This window comes from Protomyctophum parallelum (assembly GCF_964188405.1).
Source record: "Protomyctophum parallelum genome assembly, chromosome: 16".
Classification (NCBI taxonomy): Eukaryota; Metazoa; Chordata; class Actinopteri; order Myctophiformes; family Myctophidae; genus Protomyctophum; species Protomyctophum parallelum.
In genome coordinates, this window is record NC_139711.1 from 17,415,814 (window position 1) to 17,440,209 (window position 24,396).

Consider the following 24,396-nt stretch of genomic DNA (forward strand, 5'->3'; position numbering starts at 1 on the left):
AATTTTCAGTAGCACCGAACAGCCGACTTTAGGACGGTACCCGCCCCCCCGAACCTCAAATGACGTCAAATTGTAGGCTCTACAGCGCCGAACCGACTTTTATTCGGCTCTAAAATAGGAGTATGAATCGTCCCTAACCCTTATGCCACCACTGCCCAAAAATATGTCCATGCATTAATACATTCTTTATATTCCTTCAATTATATTTATTCTTGGTATCATGGTTTATAGGAGCGATACTTCTTCTTGACAATATAGGAGAATGTACTGTAAGCATAACTTTATGCCTACTACAATAATAAAGTATGACTAAAATGTAAAAAACAAACAGAAAGAAAACTGACTTTCCCTGCCATAGAAGGATTGGAGCTTCACTTAGAAAAGGTCACCAAACTTAGACCTTAGACCTTAGACCTTAGATAGCATTTCTGTTGGCTTAGATAGCATTTGACACAGACTTATAGCATGTTATGTAGACAGCACTATAATTGTATTGTATATAGTCATAGCACGCCATAGTACATATGTATAGCATAGTAGTGAATATGTATAGTTTATTATGTATAGTGTATTTATAGTTTCATCATATAGATATTCCACTGTTACCTTCTTAGCTTACGCATGTTTCATGATAAATGCTTTTATGTGATGTATTCCCATGCTTTTGTTCTTGCTTAAATGTAAGTCGCTCTGGATTAAGAGCGTCTGCTAAATGCCTAAATTGTAAATTGTAAACTATTGATAAAACCTTGAAGTTAGACACACACACACACACACACACACACACACACACACACACACACACACACACACACACACACACACACACACACACACACACACACACACACACACACACACACACACACACACACACACACACACACACACACAGTGCAATTATCTGCATGTTTTAAGGACTATAACCATGGAGGAGACACCACAAATTAAAGAGCACTTCATGGGTCTCTCAGTGGCTGAGGACTCAGAGGCCGAGAGCTTGTCGTCGCTCACCCTAGACAGGCTGGCTTTGTTCAGACGGAAGGCAAATCCAATTTGTTTCTCAAATGTGATTTTTTAGGGCTCACTGTGTCCACACTGCTATAGAGCAAGTAGATCAGATTGGATTTGTGTATTCAGGCATACCGGTCTTCAAGGGTTTTTAGGACCCCTTAGCTGAGAGACAGATGAAGCAGGGACCCCCCCCCCCACTTCATATTTTATAACATTGTGTTGCAGATTAAACTTTTTCATAGATTTTGTTCATACTGTAGTTTCAGAGACTTGTTTCGCCATTGTTAAAATAATATTTTTTGATCTGCTATATGTTTGGCAAATTTTATATCCTACTATTACCCCATTTGCGAAACACTGGTCAAAGTAATACAATTACATTTGTTGTAATTTGTAGTTTGTTTTGTGTTTGTTTGTGTGTGATATTCTGGCGAGGAGAAATGACATGGTGAGCGTACTGTATACTTAAATCAGTATACAAATCTAGCATACATTCTCGTATGAATCAGGCATTAATGGAAGGATGTAAGTGTGTTCAGAGACCCCAGTGGTGCACCCACGCATGGGGAGGGGTGACACTGGGGGCACATGTACACATCTCGCCTTGGGCTATTGAAAAGCCAGGGCCGGCCCTGGTTGAAAGTACACAGTGTTGCACTTCCAAAGAAAGTTCTGTTATGTGACTTTGCCTGTGCACGCATGCACGCACGCACGCACGTTTTTCACACACACACACACACACACACACACACACACACACACACACACACACACACACACACACACACACACACACACACACACACACACACACACACACGTGATGTGAGGACGCATCTGTGTGTGCTGGTTGAAGGGTATAGGTGGGTGCATACAGTGTTTATGTTTGTGAACAGTACGTGGGCAATATGCTGTACATTATGTCTGAGTGTACTGTACACACAGGAAACCTCATATGCACAAAATAGTTACGTTTCAGGATGCAAATTTAAAGGCAGCTAAAGTAGCAGATCTACAAGCTCGAAACGTGGCGCGGCGCATTTCGAGCCTGTAGATCTGCTACTCTAGTCCAGTAATAATGTAATTTGACCTCAAACTAATTGCAACTCAGCTGATTTTGTATCTTCAATATATCCTGAATAACAGGATATCAAATGTGTGCTGACATTTGGGCCTGTACTACTTGTGGATCTGACGGCGTGTGATCAAGTAGGACTATATGGAGATAGGAGGTTTCTGCGCGAGAGAGCAAAGCAACAACAACAAGCGATGTACTCACCATGTAGAGGGTGCGGAAGTTTGCCAGGTCTCCGAAGAAGTCCTCCACGCTGAGCGAGTGTGGGTCAAAGGCGTAGAAGCTGCCCAGGTTCTCGTACAGCTTCTGCATGTTCTTGTGCATGGTGGACAGCTTCTCATACTGCTCCCGCGAATGTTTGCAGAAGCCGTGAGGAGGAGAAGGAGGGGGGAGTCAAGGAGAAGACACTTTGTTCTCTGGTGCACAGCTCGCACACGCACCCGAATACAGTAAACGCTGTTGGTGTCAGTGACCCAAATGACGCCATGACCGACACATTCATCTGCCAAAGGAAACCCACCTACAGCACCTGCCGAATCTTTTGCAGCATTAAAAACAAGAGAAGGAAAAGACAAAACATCATCAAGGTGGGTGAAACATAAAAAAGTCAGACAAGGAACAGAAGTGGGCGGTGAGAATCTAATGTGCCATTACAATAAACTCTCACTCTGCAGTAATAGGAGCTCCCAGGAGTAATGGAAAAGTGTCTTTCAGTCGGCAGCGCGACACAGATGGCTGTTGTAATAAGCTGATTGCCATCATTGTTCTATTGTTTGTCTCAACAACAGCAGGGTCAGATTTTCTTGAACCCTCCACTCCATTCACATCACACTGTAATTTACTGAACGGGCGAACCTGGTGGATGGCTATTGACATGTGGCGACAGTTTAGTATCATCACAGTGGCCCATGGCCTCATGGTGACCTACTGTACTACCACACCCAGCAGGGTTTCGCACGCACGCACGCACACAGTGAGTGGTGGGGATTTATATATGGAAAGCAAGTCTGAAAAGGTGGGTTTTGAGTGTGCTTTTGAACTTGGTGAAGGTGAAGGCAGCTCTGATGTGAGTTGGGAGTAGCCTGGAAACCAGACGAATCTGCCACAGGAAAAGCCATTTCCCTGCATGGGGAGATTGGTCTGGTCTTGGTCTGGTAGGATTGGTAACATCTACTATGCTATCCATAATTTAACCGCTGAGTATTATCTGTGAATGTGTGCCTTTTAAATGGTGATTTCACTCAATCAAATTAACACAATATCTGACAGTAAATGTGCAAAGCCTCTGTGCGCGTGCGTGCATGCGTGCGTGCGTGTGCAAGTGGGTGTTCTTCTTGGCAGTGTCAAAGTAGCCAGGCAATGAAATGAAGACGAGTGCATCGTTCTGCATCCGTAAGTGCCTTTATAAACCTCTCTGGGCCACGGAAACATCGGAATCCTGTGTAAATAGGATTTGGTTAAGGGGACGCAAATAAAGCATCCACTCAACTCAATTATACCGTGCTGTGTATGTGTGTGTGTGTGTGTGTGTGTGTGTGTGTGTGTGTGTGTGAATTCGTGCGTGTGAATGCGTGCGTGTGAATGCGTGCACATATGTGTGCAGCAGTCTACATGCATGTGTGCCAGGCCTTATAGGTCCAGCTGAGAAGGAATGAAATAGCCGCCAGGAGGCTAGGCTGCCTGGATTAGCTCCCAGCAGGTCGGTGTTTACCAGACCTCAGCAACAACGCCACAGCCACAGTTTTTAGCAAAGCCCACACACTGGCCCGCCAGAACGGACTGCATGGACAGGCTCATCCTTCCTTCCTCTTCCCCCGGCTCTATCTCTCCGTCAATCTGTGCCTTTTCTTTCTTCCTCCCTCTCCTTCTGTCAGCCTGTCTTCATATCGCTTCCCCTCCTTCACCTCCCTCCCACTCTCCCCCGTTCGCTGATAATTAAGTTATTATGTTTGAATAATCGTGCGCCCAGAAGGGCGGATGGATGTAAGACTAAGAGGAAAAACTTTATAATAATTATGTGATTTTTCCCCCTGATATAACCACACACAAAAAAACCTCCTGACTGAGTTAAAATTCTCTGAGTTGTACTTTTTTGTACTTGATTCAGTGCACAAGGTCCTGCTAAACTGATGCTTGTAAAGAGATCTCACTCCCAATCACCAGCTGTCGCCTGTCAGCTGTGTCATATGACAAGATGTCCTTCAGCTGTAATAATGAGCCTTGGTGCTGCATCCAAACTCACTTTAATGCATTCAGAACGCCCCCACTCCATGATACCCGAGCGGTCACCATGGAAAGCTGACTACAAAAGATAAAATACCTACAGTACAGGTTTAAAAAAAAATGAAATATACAAAAATATATGTAAATCACAAGTCATGAATATTAATGCTGGTAAGCTGTCAAGCTGAAGTCTCAGGCTCCTGCAAACGAACGGGTCCACATGCCAAAAAAAACAACCAAGATGACAAATCAATGTTAACCTTGGTTTTTGGCACCTGGGCCCGGGGGCTCATAGCATTATTGGCATCATTGAAAATTGGCATGGAGAAGGCTTGTTAACAGTCTTTTCACATCCGGAGCGTCTACGATGCCGTCTGCATGCCCAGGTGGGTGGCAAGTCATGTTCCAAGTAGATTCGGTCAAGAACCCATGCTAGGGTAGGCCTACATATATGTTTATAGATACATTTGTATATACTGTGTGTGTGTGTGTGTGTGTGTGTGTGTGTGTGTGTGTGTGTGTGTGTATATATATATATATATAGAGAAAATCTAAGCAATTCCACAAACTAAGGAAACAAACATTAAGAAGTGGTGAAAATATCACATCTACAAGCTCACACTATACGGCACATTACAATGCATTGTGAACTATTGTGAACTATTTTTTACTAGCATGGGTTCCGGTGAGGCTTTCTCTTTTGGGCCTCGAGCTAAAACGCTTGGGAACCACTCATTTAGTGTACGATTATATGTAACACGGCTACGCTGCCTTTCTCTGTGGCACCAACACATCCCACACATCTATGCAGTGGATGTGTGGCTCCAACACATCCAACACTGCTATGCAGTGGATGTGTGGCTCCAACACATCCAACACTGCTATGCAGTGGATGTGTGGCACCAACACGTCCCACACTGCTATGCAGTGGATGTGTGGCACCAACACGTCCCACACTGCTATGCAGTAGATGTGTGGCACCAACACGTCCCACACTGCTATGCAGTAGATGTGTGGCTCCAACACATCCCACACTGCTATGCAGTGGATGTGTGGCTCCAACACGTCCCACACTGCTATGCAGTAGATGTGTGGCACCAACACGTCCCACACTGCTATGCAGTGGATGTGTGGCTCCAACACATCCCACACTGCTATGCAGTGGATGTGTGGCACCAACACGTCCCACACTGCTATGCAGTGGATGTGTGGCTCCAACACATCCCACACTGCTATGCAGTGGATGTGTGGCACCAACACATCCCACACTGCTATGCAGTGGATGTGTGGCACCAACACGTCCCACACTGCTATGCAGTGGATGTGTGGCTCCAACACATCCCACACTGCTATGCAGTAGATGTGTGGCACCAACACGTCCCACACTGCTATGCAGTGGATGTGTGGCTCCAACACGTCCCACACTGCTATGCAGTGGATGTGTGGCACCAACACGTCCCACACTGCTATGCAGTAGATGTGTGGCACCAACACGTCCCACACTGCCTATGCAGTAGATGTGTGGCACCAACACGTCCCACACTGCCTATGCAGTAGATGAGTGTTGCAGGAGAACGGCCATCACATTTCTACATCAAAGGCCTGTCATCTTGATGGAGCCCGTCACACACACACACACACACACACACACACACACACACACACACACACACACACACACACACACACACACACACACACACACACACACACACACACACACACACACACACACACACACACACACACAGTGGTTAATTGTGATGACAATGCCCCTATCAGCGTGCTCAGGTATCCTTAATTGGCCGAAATATTGTGAGGGTGAGATATGCTCTCTCTCCCGGTCTCTCTCTTCTCAGTCTCTCACTATTATCAAGCTACGGTCTGACATCACACAGACACTAGCTAGATGTGAGTGTACAGGCAGGTATGTAGGTACAGTATGTACGTAGGTAGGTACGTACAGTAGGTAGGTAGGTACGTAGGTAGTTATTTCGCCAGTGAATACAGGTAGTCGACAAACATTTTTCGTCATAGTTTTAGTCGACAAAATCAACACTGATGCAGAGGGGCCTGAAGCGTCTATGGGGAACTACATGGGGGGCGTCTATGAGGAACTGCATGGGGGGCGTCTATGAGGAACTGCATGGGGGGCGTCTATGGGGAACTGCATGGGGGGCGTCTATGAGGAACTGCATGGGGGGCGTCTATGGGGAACTGCATGGGGGGCGTCTATGAGGAACTGCATGGGGGGCGTCTATGGGGAACTGCATGGGGGGCGTCTATGAGGAACTGCATGGGGGGTGTCTATGGGGAACTGCATGGGGGGCGTCTATGAGGAACTGCATGGGGGGCGTCTATGGGGAACTGCATGGGGGGCGTCTATGAGGAACTGCATGGGGGGTGTCTATGGGGAACTGCATGGGGGGCGTCTATGAGGAACTGCATGGGGGGCGTCTATGGGGAACTGCATGGTGGGCGGCACTTGTTAGTTTGCAGTTCTGCAAATAATAAATACTTCAATCGATCAATAAATCTGTGATGTTATACTACGGTCAAAGTAAAACCTTGAGAGGTCAGAATCGGAGTATTTTTGGGGACCGCGGGATACCATTAGGTTAAAAGTGCAATAGGCCTATACTGCATGCTGCTGTGTGCATGGTGTTTATACCTGTCTCTGGTGTGTTTCTGCATGTCTCTTTTCAGAGTGACTGTCAGGAACTGCCATAGTTGATTTTTTTTTTCTGTGACCCTGCAGGATAAACAATGTTCACAAGCAGGCTGTCGAGACAGCAGCAAGTCGCTGAATCAAACCAAACCGAGGCCTGACTCCAGCGAGTCAACATGGTGATTATGTGACAGCATCACGTCCGACTGCTGAACTACAAAGACGTCGTCGGATGTGGAACACGGCACCGCGTGCACTCGTTAAATCCGCGGCAAACAAATAAAAACTTTCTCTCTCTCAGATCCACTGCCGTTGCCAAAAACCCTCCCTTGTCCTGAACTCTGTCCTTGTACAACATATACAGAATAACTTCTTTCTCTTGCCACAGTGTGCTGATTACGCCGCTTAATCAGTCACGTTGTCTTTCATCAGCGTGTTTTTGGCACGCCAGAGAGGGCACAGTTAACGCGAGTTAGCGAGTAAGGGCACTTTTTTTTCACCCCGCTAACAGACGTCTAAACCATATTCAAGTCAGACTTAACCGGCAAGTAAAGAGCTTTTTTTGGGCATATACAGCCCCATTCAATCTCACGACAGAAAACTGAGTAAAACATAGCTTTCACAACGGCCACCAATGAGGTTGGCAATAAATTAGCTAGTTTGTTTACCTGTGTGCATCAGAGAGTTATTAAAGTGCTGCATAGCGCTCAACGGTGGGGGCCAAAGAGCCTCCTTAATAAATCTCCTCTAACCCAGTTCCATTAATGTTTATTTAATGCTTTTCCTATGCGGTGCCTGGCTGCTGGCCCCTCCACCCAAGGCCTCACACTAAGCTCACTTTGCTCCAAACCCCATGCACCATCACTGCTCCTTTTATCCCCTTCACACACTGCCAGCTAGCCGGCCCTCTGGGCCAAATTACACCCAGACTGCCCACTGACTGGACACAAAACACCCAGAGAGAGAGAGAGAAAGAGGGAGAGAGAGAGAGAGAGAGAGAGAGAGAGAGAGGAGATAGAGGGAGAGAGAGAGGAGATAGAGGGAGAGAGAGAGAGGGAAAGAGACACGCACTCACGCCACGCACGCACACACTCATTTGTTGTTTGTTGTTGTTTTTTTGTTTTTTTAAATTATTCATACAAAAATGGAAGAGCAGAATGGGGTTAGAGAGTACCAGGAATGGATTGAAATGTTGGGTATAATGATAGAATTATGTAGTGACATAAATAAATAAATAATAATAATAATAATAAAAAAAGAAAGCAACCCTGTCTCCTCTTTTTTTTTAAAACAGCAAAACATTCACTAGGATTCAATCCATTTTGTTTAAGGTCATCTAATGTGTCGATGTGTTATTATTGCACAATTCAACAAAAACAAGACAAAACAAATGAATAATAATGACCGTTTTCATGTTTCCAGATTAATGCTTGCAACACTTTTCTTTCAGCAGTACAGTATGAAGAAAGAGTACAGTATAAAGAAAGAGTGAGGAGGGGGTGGATGGAGTGGGATAAAAACAAATAAGTAGTCGCATCTCTTACTTAAGCAAAAGTATCAATACTGCAATGTAGAAATACTCTGTTACAAGTAAACGTCTTATAAAGTAAAAAAAAAAGTCTTAAAAGTACTCATTAGGCCCAGGCCGTAGCGTAACGGTCTGGGCACCGGACTGGTAATCCAGTCGCAGTGTGCCGCGGGTTCGACTCCCGGACCCGACACGGCCTTTACTGCATGTCATCCCCCCATCTCTCTCCCGTTTCCTGTCAGCCTACTGTCTGTCCCTTCAAAAATCAATAAAAGGCGTAAGCCGCAAAAAAAAAAAATCTTAAAAAAAAAAAAGTACTCATTATGCAGAATGTCTCATTTCACAAGTTTTCAAATGTATACAAATCTTTTGAAAATAACATATCAACAAACTCTATTTTCAAATAGCCGAAATGTGTATAGGGCTGAAGTGGGTAATGTATGTTTTGTAATAATAATTACAAGTACAATATTTGCCCCTGAGATGTAGTGGAGTAGAAGTAAAAGTACTGAAAATCACTAAAGTACTCCAGTAAACTAAAAAAGACCTATACATTCGTACATTGTACAAGTAGAGTACTTGAGTACTTAGTTACTTTACAGCACTAGTGGGGAGAGAAACACTGAGGGGCAGTGGAGAGAGAAAGAAAATGGAGTAGAGAAGAATGAATGGACGATGGGGTGGGGGTGGATTGGAGGTAATGAGGGTGAAGTAGCAGAAAAATTGGTACACCTTTAAAAGGTGCCTACTTCAATTCCAGAACGTGTCGAAAACACTCCCGGGGCTTTTGTTTTCCGGGCTAAGTTAAACGCCAAGGTCCTTAGGTGTCACTGTGAAACCATGCGCACTTTTTGACACCGCCTTTCCGAGTCCAACGAGCTGTTGAGAGCAACTGGCCCCGTACTTTCTCAAAGTCAACGTCCAGAGGAGCCCCAGAGAGCCCTGTTGTTTGTGTGTTGCCCCATGAAAGGAAAACTCCAAGTCAGGTCCATTTCAGTGGGCGAAAATAATTAAAGCTGTCCCAAATTGAATGCCACGGCGAAACAATACTCTTTGAGAATGGGCTGGAATTCCTCCAAAGTAATTACAAGAGCACATTGAATGGAAATCAACAGCTTGCCATGGATAAACTGTCCTGTAGCGCTGTCCTTCCCCCTTTTACACAAACTCTTAGGCATGCACGTACGCACGTACGCACGTACGCACGCACGCACGGGTCTTTGAGTGCTCTGGAACCTCAATCTGTCGTTTGTGTGTGTGTGTGTGTGTGTGTGTGTGTGTGTTTGCATGCAGCACTCTGCCAACAAAATTGGGGAATGGTTCTCATCATGTAACTACACCTCATTGTGTTGCAGTGCAGGCAATCAGAACACGGCCAAATCTCCAGAGATCTGCAACATATCAGTGACCTCTACATGAGAGGTGGAGACGTCCCACCAGAGAGGGAACGGTCTGGTCCAAGCATTAACCACAACATCTTCTGTTTCACAACTTTGTCCGAGAACAGCCAATACACTTGGCTAGGTTAAGGTTTATTGGCTGCTGATTTACTAAATGTGTGCCTATAATAACATTCCTCCAGAAATAGGGATGTCGCAGGTCATTCATATGCTGTTTGTACTGTACTCAACATAATGTGGAGATCGAGGAAAAGGCTAAACTATAACTAACAAGCAAACTTAAGGCAAAAGCGGAATTCAAATGCGTTGCAGAAGAACCCATGTGACTGCGTTGGAGTGCACATGTTGGTGTGTCAGCGTATATACGTTATTGTACAGTGTGAGAGGAGTCACGACCTTCAACCGTCTCTCCATCATCAGCAACGCAAACCTTCATTTGGAAAATTAAAAGGCAGATTTGGTGTCAATTTTCCCGTCCATTTATTTCCGCTTGCCTCCCGTTTGAAATATTTATGCGTGTTCGAGCTCACACTCCTGTTTAACCCATCTAGACCTGAGGACCATTCTACAAATGCCTTCTAAATCCTGACAGTTTTCTGAAATAAAACTATGTTTCTATGTCAAGAACCCCAAAAATCATTGGCCGCCGACCCCCATCTGAAAATATGTTGTTCCAGGGACCCCCCAGAAGCAAAGATTTGAGTTAAAATGTTTGCTCTGAAAGAATATATATATATTCGAAATTTGCGCCACATTTTCACGAAAAAAAAAATAGCAGATCTACTCACTACTAAGCTCGTAGCGCGGCACTCGGTGCTGCGCTATGAGCTTGTAGATCTGCTATTTTTAAATAGCTAAAGTATAACATAACGCGTAAGACACCAAAAGGCGTTCCCGCCCAGAATGGCTTAAGTATTCAGTGCTCATGGCTTATGGCAGCACCTCAGCTGCTGTTGGGACCACTCAATGAGGAGGGGCCTGCTGGGTGTAATGACCACGTCTGATGGAGGAAGGGAGAGCGGCAGAATGCCATATGAGGGGATTATGTCCGCGGGAATGACCTGTTGAATCATGGATGATGGGATGGTAAGAATAAACAAAGGTCACAAAGAAAAGGAAAATTCAGACCCATCTGAACTGAGTGGTGCTGTGTTGTGCTGTGCTGTACTTGGACGTGTGTGTATGTGTGTGTGTGTGTGTGTGTGTGTGTGTGTGTGTGTGTGTGTGTGTGTGTGTGTGTGTGTGTGTACAGTACACTTTGCCGTAGATCTACAGCGATTAAAATTAGTATCACGCTCCCCGCCATTACCATAGATGCACGCAATTGGTCTTTTATAGTGGTTATGATAGCTCTCTATCATAACCACTATAAAAGACCAGAGAGAGAGAGAGAGAGAGAGAGAGAGAGTCATAAGTCATAATGCTACTCATATTAGCACTGGGTTGCTATAGGTGATGTTTCTGGTCAAAACAAGGTTTATTACTTTATTCCACGGCCCATTGCCGACACTGTAATGGTCATGGGTGGGAGACCGGTTATGGATCCGACACCACACATTGTATTTAAGCAACATTTGTAACATCCGCTCGCGGTTTTTGGCTCTTCAAAATAAGGGTAAAATGGTGTGGATTACAGCGAATAATTAATTAATCCTGGCGGTTTACTGCGGGTTACTGGAGCTAGAGTCAATACTCAATAGTATCATTTCCGCAGTCCTTCTTCATTCTCCACAGGGTGCACAACATGACAATGCAAATCCTTCGTGTTTACAAGCACCGCTCAGTCTCGTCAAATTGTGAAAGGTCAAAAAAAAAGGAACACTTATCTCCATGTTCTCCATGTACTTTTTTTTTTCTCGTAAATTAACTTGATCATACTACAGTGTCACACAAAAGTATCATGAGTAGCAGATCCGCAAGCTCGGTACGCAGCTCGAAATGCGAGCTTTGCATGGATCTGCTACTTAGTACTTTTGCAGTTCTTTTCCATTTGAATCCTGAAAAGTAACAGTTGGACATAATGGTTTCCACCTGACAGAGACGATCTCATGATACAACATAGGCTAGTGTAAATGGAGAGTTTTTGTCTGACGCAGCAAATTCTCAACCGAGCAGTTTGTTGCTTGTTGTGTAATGTGCAAGATGTAGAGACCTTGGCTGATGCAAGAGTGTCTCTCTCTGTGTGTATGAAGTCTACTATATTGTGTATATAAAACATTGTATAATATAATGTGCTGTATGTATAGGCCTACAGTACATTTATCCTCTCTCTCTTTCTCCTCGAATACTGACAACAATGGCTAACAGCTCCTGATATTTTTTGAAGGAAAACACATTAACTCGCACACATACATATATCACGTGCACACTCACGCACACACACACACACACACACACACACACACACACACACACACACACACACACACACACACACACACACACACACACACACACACACACACACACACACACACACACACACACACACACACACACACACACACACACACACACACACACGCTTGTTAACAGTTCAAGTTACAAAAGTGATGGATATAACTCTTCATGTCCATAGTGTAGACACGCACAGCTTTTTAATAAACAGAACATTGTACATCTTCAGGCGGGTTCCCCAAAGAAAGGTCCTTTCGCCAACCCACCGCCTCAGGTATGGGCACTGATGACGTGGAGGAGGGAACACGCCCCCAGCGCCCACAGCGTCCCCCGGGGGAATAGAACCCAGACAGCACTACCGATAGTTAACTGTAATAAATATTTATATCAACCAAATAAATAATAATCACTCTGGGATTAAGATTGCCACAGCCAACACACATGTCACAATAGATGTCACAATAGATCAGCTGATTGAAGTGATAACAACACGTTGGATTTGTTCATAACATATTAACTCATTAAGAACCGAGAACCTTAAAGATTTCCACAAATAGCATATCTACAAGCTTGTATACAGTATCTGCTATTTTTTTATAGCCAAAGTATAAATTAATACTTTTTAGCTCAATCTAAAATGACATGTGTGCAGTGTGCTTTCCTGGTTTTAATGGGTTAAAACCGATTGCACCACACAAACATGTCCTTTTTGTTTTTTTGCACGCTTAATCATTACAGTACTACAAATTAGCAGGTGACAAATTAGCAACTTCTTTGGTTTGTTGGAAGTTCTCTCATACAGGCTGTTCCTTGATCACAGTGTTAATTGCTTTTTGATTGGACACAGCTGGAAGATGTTTCCTAGCAACCAATTTACAAATTATCGTTGCTATCGTCAGGCAGAAACCTCGTATCTCAGTTTTTTTTGGTAAATTAACGCCCTACAAATTAACGCCCTACTAAGCGAACCATTTAGAGCTTGTAATGATCTACTACTTTTGCTATTTTTGGACAGTTTTGGACATACAGTATGAGGTTTTCACCAACAGTGACGTTATACTAAGACAGTCTATGGATTTGCATCCATCTATAAATGCACCATGTCACTGTACGTCTGTCTGTACGTCCGTCTGTACGGCTGTAAACTCGAGAACCGTTCGCCCCACCGACTTTTCAAATTCGACAGTGCAGTGCCCAGTGTCCGGTGTCGGTCGGACCCACGGTTGTCCAGAACCGCCACAAAAGGCCTCTAACAGGGCTCTGGACAGGGCCCCTGCCAATGCTCCATCCATATTTGGGCATACTGTAACTCCATAGGAATAAAGGGACACAGAGAGACAGATACAGAAATCTCCATAAATGGGCATAATAGGGACACAGACAGATTGTGGAACGGGTACAAATGGATCTCCAACTTCCATCGTTACCGACTTGGTGTTCTACAGCCGCTCACCGGTCTAGTAGTGCTAATCACCACTACTCTCAAACCAAGCATTAGGTATAACAAATGGTATGTATGTGTATTGACAATGCTGTGCAATATGCATCTGGCAGCTCAAGCAGGTAAAAACTGTTGCTATTTTTTAAGAGGCGATAGCCCCTTCTATAAAGAGCTTTTGTCCCCACACGTCTCAAGTTTGCCATTGACCACAATGTAAGAGAATTCCGGTCAAATGTCCGCTAAATTTTGTCCCCGTCCGTCTCAAGTTTGAGAATTTATGTCAGAATTCCGCTAAATATGACGTAAATTAAACATCAAAACATTAAACGCCATTGACATTGAAGTGTAAACTTACGTCATATGTAAACGAGCAAATCGGCTAACCAATCACATGTTGGTGGGAGCGCTTGGCCAATAAGGGACCACCTTATGTACCTTATGTAGCAATGTCAACATAAATTTATGTACGATGGCAAGAGCGCCCCTCATTTCACACGGGTGTGATGTTTTATTACATCACCAGTGGCTGGCTATCACATTTCTGGTTTGTGAGACTAGTGAGGAAAGCTCTGTATTTGTTCCCTCCTTTTGGCCAATGCAGATTGGTATCAGGTTGGTCTTATCAACAGCAACGGAACAGACGGAAACAGACTTGAACTAATTGGATGCGAAACACATTCCTAGGTGGATTGAAAATCATCATGCAAATCAAATTATTTACAACTCAGAAGCTTTATAGCGGTAAAACAGGTGAATTCTCTGACACTCCCTCCCCTGTCAATAATAGAAAAAGAGCTTATCAGAAACCCCTTTAATAGGGGCATCATTTCTGATTTATACTCTATGTTAGTAGAATTCTCTCCTGAATCCTCTGAATCCAAATATAATGCATGGAAGGCTGATCTACAAGAGGAATTGACATTGGAAGAGTGGAGCTCAGCCTGTATGGATGCTCAATCCCAGACGGGTAACATTTGGTTAAAACTGTTGCAATATAATTGGCTGATGAGGGTCTATATCACTCCAGAGAAATTAAATAAATTTTGTGCAGATACTTGTATCAGATGTGGTAAAGACAAAGGTACACTTTTCCATTGTCTGTGGGCATGTCCAAGAGTGAAAGAATTCTGGGAAGAAGTGAGGAGGGAGATTCAGAAGATATTGTCGATAGATATTGAGCTTGACCCAAAACTGTTTCTATTAGGTCTTTACCCACCTGGCCATAAGATTCAGAGTATCATGCAAATCAAATATGATTTCTAAAGATAATCTCGATCACTGCCTTAAAACGTGATGTTGTTGTTAGTAGGAAAAGACACAGAAGCACCCGGGAGGAAGTGGATGGGAAAAGGGGAGAAGCCAACCCAATTTCCCCTTTTGCACAAAAAAGGAGGTCGTGCACCTAGAGGCAAAAACTAAGGGGACATTTGTCACCTAGAGGCAAAAACTAAGGGGACATTTGTCACCTAGAGGCAAAAACTAAGGGGACATTTGTCACCTAGAGGCAAAAACTAAGGGGACATTTGTCACCTAGAGGAAAAAACTAAGGGGACATTTGTCACCTAGAGGCAAAAACTAAGGGGACATTTGTCAACTGAAAATGGAGGATCTACAAGCTCACAACGTGTTGCAGTGCAACACTCTATAACATTGTAACATCTGCAGTGACCATCATTACCACAATAACACGTGGACAGGTTGGCACTGTCTAAAAATATACAGTATATATATATATATATACTGTATATATATATATATATATATATATATATATATATATATATAATAATCTGACCTTATCACTTTGACCGTCATAAAGATCGCACTTTGAGAAACAAATGGGATTCGTCTGCAGAATGAACAATGCCTCTAATATTCCAGTATACTTTGTTGTAGGGTCGTGTCGCTCGAACATATATTAGTCTCCTAACGCGTGCCTCATGAAAAGGCCAATAATCCAGTTATCTAAATGCTGTTTGTAAGTGGAGTCACGCTGGGAAGCCTTTCATGTTTCTCGAGACAGCTGGAGATGCTTTAAATGTCAATAGAACCTCCAGGCTTTTGATGGAAGCATCAACATTCTGCACAATGAACTGAAGATGGCTCAAGCATAGCGTAACGGCCGCAAAGAAGATGGTTGCTTCGCACTGGAAACCGCCTCATACATTGTCATTTCGCCAATGGGCTTTGACCTTTCTAGATATCATTTATCTAGAGATGTCTACAGCAAGATTGCATGGTGCAAAAGAGGAAAACATTGAGATTTGGTCTGGTATTGCAGATTTGGTTAAGGGCATGGTTTAATCATTATTATTATTATCATTATTTATTTCTTTTTTGTTTCCATTGCACAGTAGTAGGAGTAATGACATTTTGTGGCATCTTTGGTCTCGGGGGGGAGGGGTGGGTGGGATTGTTTGTTTTTGTGTTCCTTGCTTTTGCTGTTATGTGTTGTTTTATATGTGTTTTGTTTTCTTTAAGTCATTCATGTTGTTAACGTGTCTTATTGTGATTTTTGTCTTAAAATAAAAAACATTTGATAACAAAAAAAAATATGGCTCAAGCAGGTGCATGTCTGAACACTATATGGAAATTAATACATTTTAACATCACATTTACAACTTGAACCGCTAACAAGCAACGGCGAGCACGTGTGTTCAGACAGGATTCATCCAAATCAAACAGGTGTGCAGTCTGCGTGCGCGTGCGTGTGTACATGCATGCGTGTGAGAGAGAGAGAGAGAGAGAGAGACACACACACAGAGACAGAGACAGAGAGACACAAAGAGGGAGAGGGGGAGAGCGTGTGAGCTTGTAGAGTGTCTATTTTAACACATTTTTAAGTATATTTCCACATCTAGAAAACAATCTTCAGAAATAGTGAATCACTGTTCGTCGCACAACGAAGTAAGGGGTTAAGTGGTTAATGCAGTGGAGTGACACAGGATATGCAAGCCGGTCAGGACCTCTCGTCCTGTTTTTAGATAAAGAGAGGAAGGTGGCTGGAAAGAGGGTGGCAGCCAGAGAGTAAAAGAGAGAGAGTGCACAGAGAGAGAGAGAGAGAGAGAGAGAGAGAGAGAGTGTATCGATTAGATTCCTTCAGTCAGACCAGTGGCCCAGCGGCTAGCGTGACAGAGTACAGCTCCATTCAATAGCCTTATCATTACCACAGCACAAGCCCAGCCAGCAGGTCAGCCTATTTAGCCTGTGGTTCAGTCTTGTTCAGTGCATGCGTGCGTGTCTGTGTGCATATGCATGTGTATTGTGTATGACTGTGCATACTCACACAGAGGGGAAGAGGAAGAGAGGAGAGGTGTTTCGATTCTTTTAAGCCAATGAATCCCATTAAAAGACCACTTACAGCACATTTCTTTGTTCAGAACACTTTCGGCTTAATGAAGTGTCCAAAGAGTGGGTCGAGAGGAAACAAACGAAGACACTATTCACTAAAGTGTTGAGGAAACCTATCAGGGCGCTGGAGGCTGCCTGCAAAGTTAGTTATAGTGGTTGGCTGTTTGCGAGATGATTTTTTTTCCTGCATTATTAGGCTCAGAAAGAGAGACACTTTTGCCTGCCATAGGATGTTAATGGTAGGATCACAAGAAACCATTATAAAAAACAATTGCCCAATACCGACAGCCGGTCAGCAAGTGGATTCATGAATGTATGTATATAGACAATATTGTAGGCCAATAAAAAAGACTATATACCAAATTTCCCACCTGTCCACCCCATCTGCCGGACTAATACGAGCTTGCACATCTGCTAAGTGAAAAATGTAGAATAATTTTAGATCACGAAAAGGTGGGAGTAATGATTTATAGAAGGCATTTGTAGAATCAGGTCTTAATGGGTTAAACATCATTTTGTTTATTTGATTACAGTCATCATATACATTGGAGCGTTCTCGCACATGCAGACAGTTGGGGGGGTGGGGCAGAGTAATTCCTGGACAGCGGGGGAGGAGGAGGAGGAGGAGGAGGGAGCCGTCATCTCCATAGGCGACGAGGAGGCGCAAGGAGTCTATCTTTAGCAAATTAATTTAAAAGCTCTAAATAATTAACTGATAATTATCTGGCAATCAAGTGTAAGAAGATGAAACGATCTACCGGCAAGAGAGTCATGCAGCTCAGCAGCAGGCCAACTAAGTAAGCTTCGTGCGACTCTCCCGGTCAAAATGAAGGAGGAAAATAATAAAGTGCTGGGTGCTTTTGCTGCAGAAAGGAACGGAATGGGGGGGTGGAGAAAGACATAATTGACAGGGTGAATACAGTAACACGGAGACGCTGGAAGGCAAGTGGATTTGTCAGTGATTAGTGCCTAATGAGAGGCAGAAAACCGGCACTCACACATCATTTTGTTTGTGACATAATAGATGTGTGAATCCAGCTGTCCCTCCTCGCATCTTGCACACGCGCACACACACACACACACACACACACACACACACACACACACACACACACACACACACACACACACACACACACCTCATTACATACGAGCTCACGTATATGCATACAAAAAAAAGGATGCACATGTGTACCCATGCACAGTGCCCAGTCTATACACACACACACACACACACACACACACACACACACACACAAACACACAATTTGTCCATTATACACAAGCAGACATGACGAGCTGCATGTGAAACACATGTGAAAACAATGGCAGAGCAAGCACAACGTTCAAAGAGCCAGACATGACGATCGATGGCATGTACGCCGACATGCACAAGCAGCATACGCTGCTGCCTGCTGAGCACTCACTCAGCAGGCAGCCCAGTATGGAAATAAAGGTCTGTAGAGCTCCTTATAGTCTAGATCTACTATTTTCAACTGGTAAATGTATCTTTTGTAATATTAATCGACATCTATAAAGTAACTAGTAAGGCATTTGTTTTCAAATAATTTCAGTGGAGTAAAAAGTACAATATTTGCCTCTGAGATTGAGAGTGGAGCGGAAGTTAAGGTTCAGAAAATTGGGAATACTCCAGTAAAGTACAAATAATGTCAAAATTGTACTTAAGTACAGTGCTTGAGTACATGTACTTTGTTACTTTCCACCGCTGCACTATACAAGACCCACCAGAGCGCTCCACAGTGACTATAGTGGAGTGAACAATGACAGCTAAAGTTCACACTCGCCCTTCATTTCCTTTGAAGTGTTTTTCTCTTTCTTTTGTTGAAGGCGTTGGCTTTCATCTACAGTGAAAGTTGAAGCAGAGACACTGACCAGTGCATCCTTCAGAACACAGAGCTCCTTTGGCATTGATGCAGCGCAAAAAGAAGAAAAGATAAAAGCACATAACATCTTGAACCCCAGCATGCCTATTTTGGGGAACATTGGCCCCAAAAATTGTTTTACTAAGGGATGCTAAGGGATGGACAATTTAGATGGAAAAAAGAGGTCGAAGTACAGGTCTATTGCACTAAGATGAGAGGGTTCAAGTGATTAAAGGTTCTTTGCTCCCTCCTACCAGTCGGAGCATTCGAAGTTTGTGAACCATTCATAACTTTCCTGTACACGATGGCTGAAGATAAAATAAAAAGTTATCCCTTGTTAATTTTGGGCTGTGTGCTCTGGAACGGCCAAGGCAGAACAACGTCTCCACACTGCCCCAGATAACTTATCGCCGTTTTTCATGCCCTTAAGAAGGTGGAGAGAGGAGAGGAAAAAGAGCGAGACAGAGAGGAGGAGGACGAGGAGCAGGAAGAAGAAGAAGAAGACATTGATATGCCCTTGATGAATCGCCCCTGGCTATGTGTGTTTGTGCTGCAACTTGTGAAATTCAAAACGCACCGGCTGCCCCTATAGCTCTCTCCTACCCACCTCCTCATTCCTCTATCTTCCTCTCCCTCCAAGCTTCCATCCACACCCCCGCTGCTTTTTTTCCCCTCTTTTATTTCTTTCTTAAACACTGTTTCATTGGAATATTCATATAGAACCATCTGTCAGGCTAAGTATATCAATCTGTCAATCTAGTTCTGTCTGTCTGTCTGTCATGCCTCCCCGCTGCCCATCCGTCAGCTGTCACCTCCCCACTGTCGCTACCTAATTTCAAATCACTCGTACCTCTCTCCCTCGCGCCGGGGAGCGCAGGGATGGAGGAAAACAAAATGGAAATGCTGGAACATAACCGAAGCATTGGATACTTGACAGGTGCTTTCAATACACCTCCGGAAAAAGTACCTTTGACTGAATATGTGAAAGAAAGAAAAAACAGTTTGTTGGCAGAACATTTTAGTAATTATTTTGTTTGTTTTTGGAAAACACCACTACCGAGTACCGATCATCAGCAAAAGATAAGAAATTGTGCGTGTGGAAGAGCTGTTGAGTACATATATGTTTGCATAAATGGTATATATATAGCTCTTTACATATAGATTGTGCATTGCATTCACCCATTCACGCACACAGTCATTCATATACCGATGGCGGTGGAAACCATGCAAGGCACCAACCAGCACATCAGGAGCAGTGTCTTGCTCAAGGATACTTCGACACTAACTCTGGGGGAGCCCGGGTTCGAACTGGCAACCTTGCGGTTACCATCCAGCCACTCTACCCCTGAGCCACCGCCGCCCCCACACGTATACCGTGCATATACCATGCGCTTGTCTTTTATTTTATTTTTTCAGCAGTTTGGGATTACGGCAAGGACACAATTAATTTGATGGTGTGATGTGCTTTGGTGAAACGTTAGGGTTGACAGGCCTGCCTCGCCTCCCCGCTGTGCAACCTTTTATAAAATCAATGCCACCACTAAACGCAGCTCTCCCCCATTGAGCCAGGCCCCGACAAGAGCAGCACACACACGGACGTGTGCACACACACACACACACACACACACACACACACACACACACACACACACACACACACACACACACACACACACACACACACACACACACACACACACACACACACACACACACACACACACACACACACACTCACTCGCCGTGCATCCAGTTTGTAGAGGAAAACACAGGAAAACAGATAAATTACAGCTTCACCTGCTGCCCTGCTCTCCTCGTCCAACCTGGCTGACATTGTGCAGTGACAAGAGCACTGTCAATACCGTCAACAAGACAAAACAGCACTTACACTTCCCTGCATTTAAACTACACTTTATTCAGCCAATTATATTTGCTATTCTCCATAGAAAGGTGGGATTGTGAAGAAGACCACTGTTATTGACTTGACAGGTTGGCAGATTGATGCAGGGCAAAAGAAGGAACTTCGGATGGATGGATGAATGGATCATTGGAGGTGGGACGTTTACTCACCATTATCTGTTCTGCAGAGAAACACACTTAACGCTATCGGGCTGGGAAATATCAAGAGAAATGTGCAGGAATATATCGCTATCACATCTCTGGGAGTGGAGCGCAGTGTCAGAGGAGTAGAAGTAGAAACAGAGGGATTATTGTCTTTTTTTCTTTCGTTTTCTTATTTATTTTATTTTATTTTTTACCTTTTTTTGTCTCGCCTCTTTGCCTCTACACTATCCTCTAAATAGATGTTTGTAGAGGCGCCGGCTTTGGGCACTTGTAAACGCTTGAGAGTGATATTGCTGGAAGAGCCTAACTCAGATGGCTAAAAGTCCCTATGCAAACAACACACTGTGTGTACCGTATGGCAGGTGGCAAGTACAAGTTCGACTTGTAATAGAAGAAAATAAACAGAACATTTTCTTAACCACTTAAACTCCATGGTCGAGGAGTCCCTGAGGGCTCTATAGTCTACAGTAGCGTCTTTTCGGTTTTCTGAATAGCTCACAACGACAGAAATATTAGCCGATCGACAAGCTCACAGCGTGTTGTAAGCAACTAGTTGACTATTCAACTAGTCGACTAGTACATCCGCTAGTCGACCTTGTTAGTACTAGTGACTTTGTAGGCCTCAAGATCAGGTACATTATAGTTATTAAACAACTAGTCGACTATAAATTACTAGAAATGAATGCCCTAGTGTGTTGCAACGTTAAAGCTTTAAGTAATTAAGGCATGTATAAAAACAAAAAGCTACACATGCACACGCACACGCACGCACACATGCACACGCACGCCCACAGATGTATGTGCTGGCTGCTGCTGTTTACCTGCGCCGCACGCCTACGTGCATGGCATTCATCCTGTGGAGTCTCTGATTTGCATCAGATTACGTGCCAACGGAGGCACACTGTTCTACGTTGGTGACGTCAACCTCCGCAGGAGGCAGCAGGGCTAAGCCGGCGTGGAATCGGGGACAACAAGGCAAACGATACCTCCTTTCATTCAAACGATCCGCCCTCATCTCCTGCTATACCGCGAGCTAGCATTGGTGTTGAGCTATGCGCCAGCGCGGTGCCGTCGTATAGCCTTTCTCTTCATCAGCATTAACGACATGCTCCTCCACCATGCATGAGGCACATTAACCCACTTATTTTCTCAATTACCATATCTGGAGTTTTCCTAGCCGTGTTATCCCAAGCCTTGGAGTCAGAACGGGTTAAGGATGGCGCACCGCGCCATCACGGTCACATCTGGAGGCTTGAGGGGCTGCAGCTATTGATTATTGTAGCCATTACGTTTGACGAATCAGAAATAATCGCTGAACGCTTTCTTAATAATTAAAAACGAAAATGAAAACGACAAAACATTCCACTAGAATCCCACATTTTGTGTGCCACTATAGTGTTGTGGGTGTAAAACGGAGAGATGCAGAGCATCGTTAATTTTGTCTCTCGAGACATCCACGTATATGGATAAAAACTTGGGTGGCGGGTGGAAGGGGTGGGGCTGGGGGGGCAGATATCGAACAGCGGAACAATCCATATCAGCCATTAAAATGCAAATGTGTTTACCAAGTCCAGCTTTGACGCTGCGCTAATAACAAGCAGTGGGGAACAATCATGAATCACACTCTTGCGTTGGTGACCTATTGAACACGGCGCGGCGCCATGTAATGAAACAAGAGCTGAAATGAGAGGGGCTTTGAGAGTCAATACCCAAAACCCATCGTTATTTGCAAAACGTGAAAACGAGAGTCAGAGGAATGAGATGATGAGGTGCGCTTGCTGGCACAGTTCCAAAGCTTCATTTCAGAATAAACCTCAGTGGTTCCCTGTTGACGGGCTTTAATGAACGCATATAGCATTTATCCACAGCCCCAGACAGATAGGAGTCTGCCTGCGCGCTCGCTCGGTTAATAAGCATCATGGAAACCAGCACTTATGCTGCTGGTCTGGTCCGTGGGGAGGCCACATAATGCAGGAGGTCACTGGCTTTCAAGTCCTTGATGATGGTGATTTCTCAAATAGACCTTCTGATCGTTTAATGTCATCTCCATCCACAAACAATCCTTATAAGAACACTAGCATCCCTGTTCTGGGGAAAAAAAAAAAAAATGCTGATCTACAAGCTCACAATTTTCGCCACTTTGCCTATAACACCATGCACAAAATAGGGTTTGGCCATGTTTGAATAGTCATCGGACGGCACTTGAGTGACACAAAATGATCTACAATTGTCTTAGCTTGCAGATCAGCTCTTGTAAGTGTACGATGAAATTAGGCATTATTATAATTCTTGTGAGGCATGGCAAATGAACATCCATTGTTGAATTCCACCCCCCCCGTCTTGTTATTTTTACTTGCTAATCAGTGCTACGCTATTCCATTTTCATCTTTGCGGTCCTCCTGCTTCAAAGCGTCCTGCTGTCGTCGTTTATTGCTACCGAAGGCCTTAATGATGGACAGAGGAGTGGGACATCAGAGGGAAAACGCCTTAATTCATCCTCTGAATCTCATTACCCATCTAATTGACTGTGACATCTCCCTTCCCCCCGCCGTTACGATAGTGATCTGTGAACACGTGAACGACTATCGAGCAACACGCTCGCACACCCCCGCGCCTAAATAAATCAACAAACTGAGCAGCTGAGCGGAGAACAAGGCAAATGAGGTTCAATCCCTCCTTCCACACGCAGGGACAATTAGAGGGAAAAAGTGTGTTTTATAGGCGAGAAAGAAGGCAGACATCAAAAGCACAATAGGAGTTGCAGCCGTATGAAATATTCATATACGGCAGGGCTGAGAACCTCGCAGTTCCTTTTTTTGTGTGATTGCATGATTTCATGTTTGATACTTTTGGAGGAGGAGGAGATGGAGGCAGTGAGGAGGAGCGGTAAGCCAACTATCAAACGTCCACATCAACACTACTGTACCAGGTTAGTATCACTACGTTACCACTACAATTTACAATTAAAATGGACAATGTAGGCATTTAACGTATTCGGAGCAATTTACAATAAGCAAAGTAAACACATAGAAATGCCGCGAGACGTGTGTAGTTCCTCAGTAAACTATAGGATCACTTGTAAACCAAGAACCTGTCCTAAAGTATAGCATCACTCTAAAAAAAACAATATAGTGTCAAAAGCTGTACATTGAAATACAGTATACTGTACGATAGCAAGTAAACAATTAACTTAGAATCTGTCTAAATAACATGGGGGTTGGCGAAAGGGCCTTTCTGTGTGGAGTTTGCATGTTCTCCCCGTGTCCCCTAGGGTAGGTACACCCTCACAAAAACCTGCAGTAATCCTGGTCTCTAAACTACCTCCCCCTGGCCAGGCAATGTACAATACTAC

At 44.1% G+C, this 24,396-nt stretch overlaps 1 protein-coding gene across 4 annotated transcripts in view; it reads right to left on the reverse strand.

The window, feature by feature from the left end:
• Positions 1 to 24,396, reverse strand: part of diaph2 (diaphanous-related formin 2) — a 589,988-nt gene that overhangs the window by 108,336 nt on the left and 457,256 nt on the right. For all 4 annotated transcript variants that reach the window (XM_083785413.1, XM_083785414.1, XM_083785415.1 and 1 more), the window contains one exon: positions 2,294 to 2,458. In XM_083785413.1, coding sequence (XP_083641539.1) covers positions 2,294 to 2,458 — 165 coding nt within the window. The remainder of the gene's footprint in view (positions 1 to 2,293; positions 2,459 to 24,396) is intronic.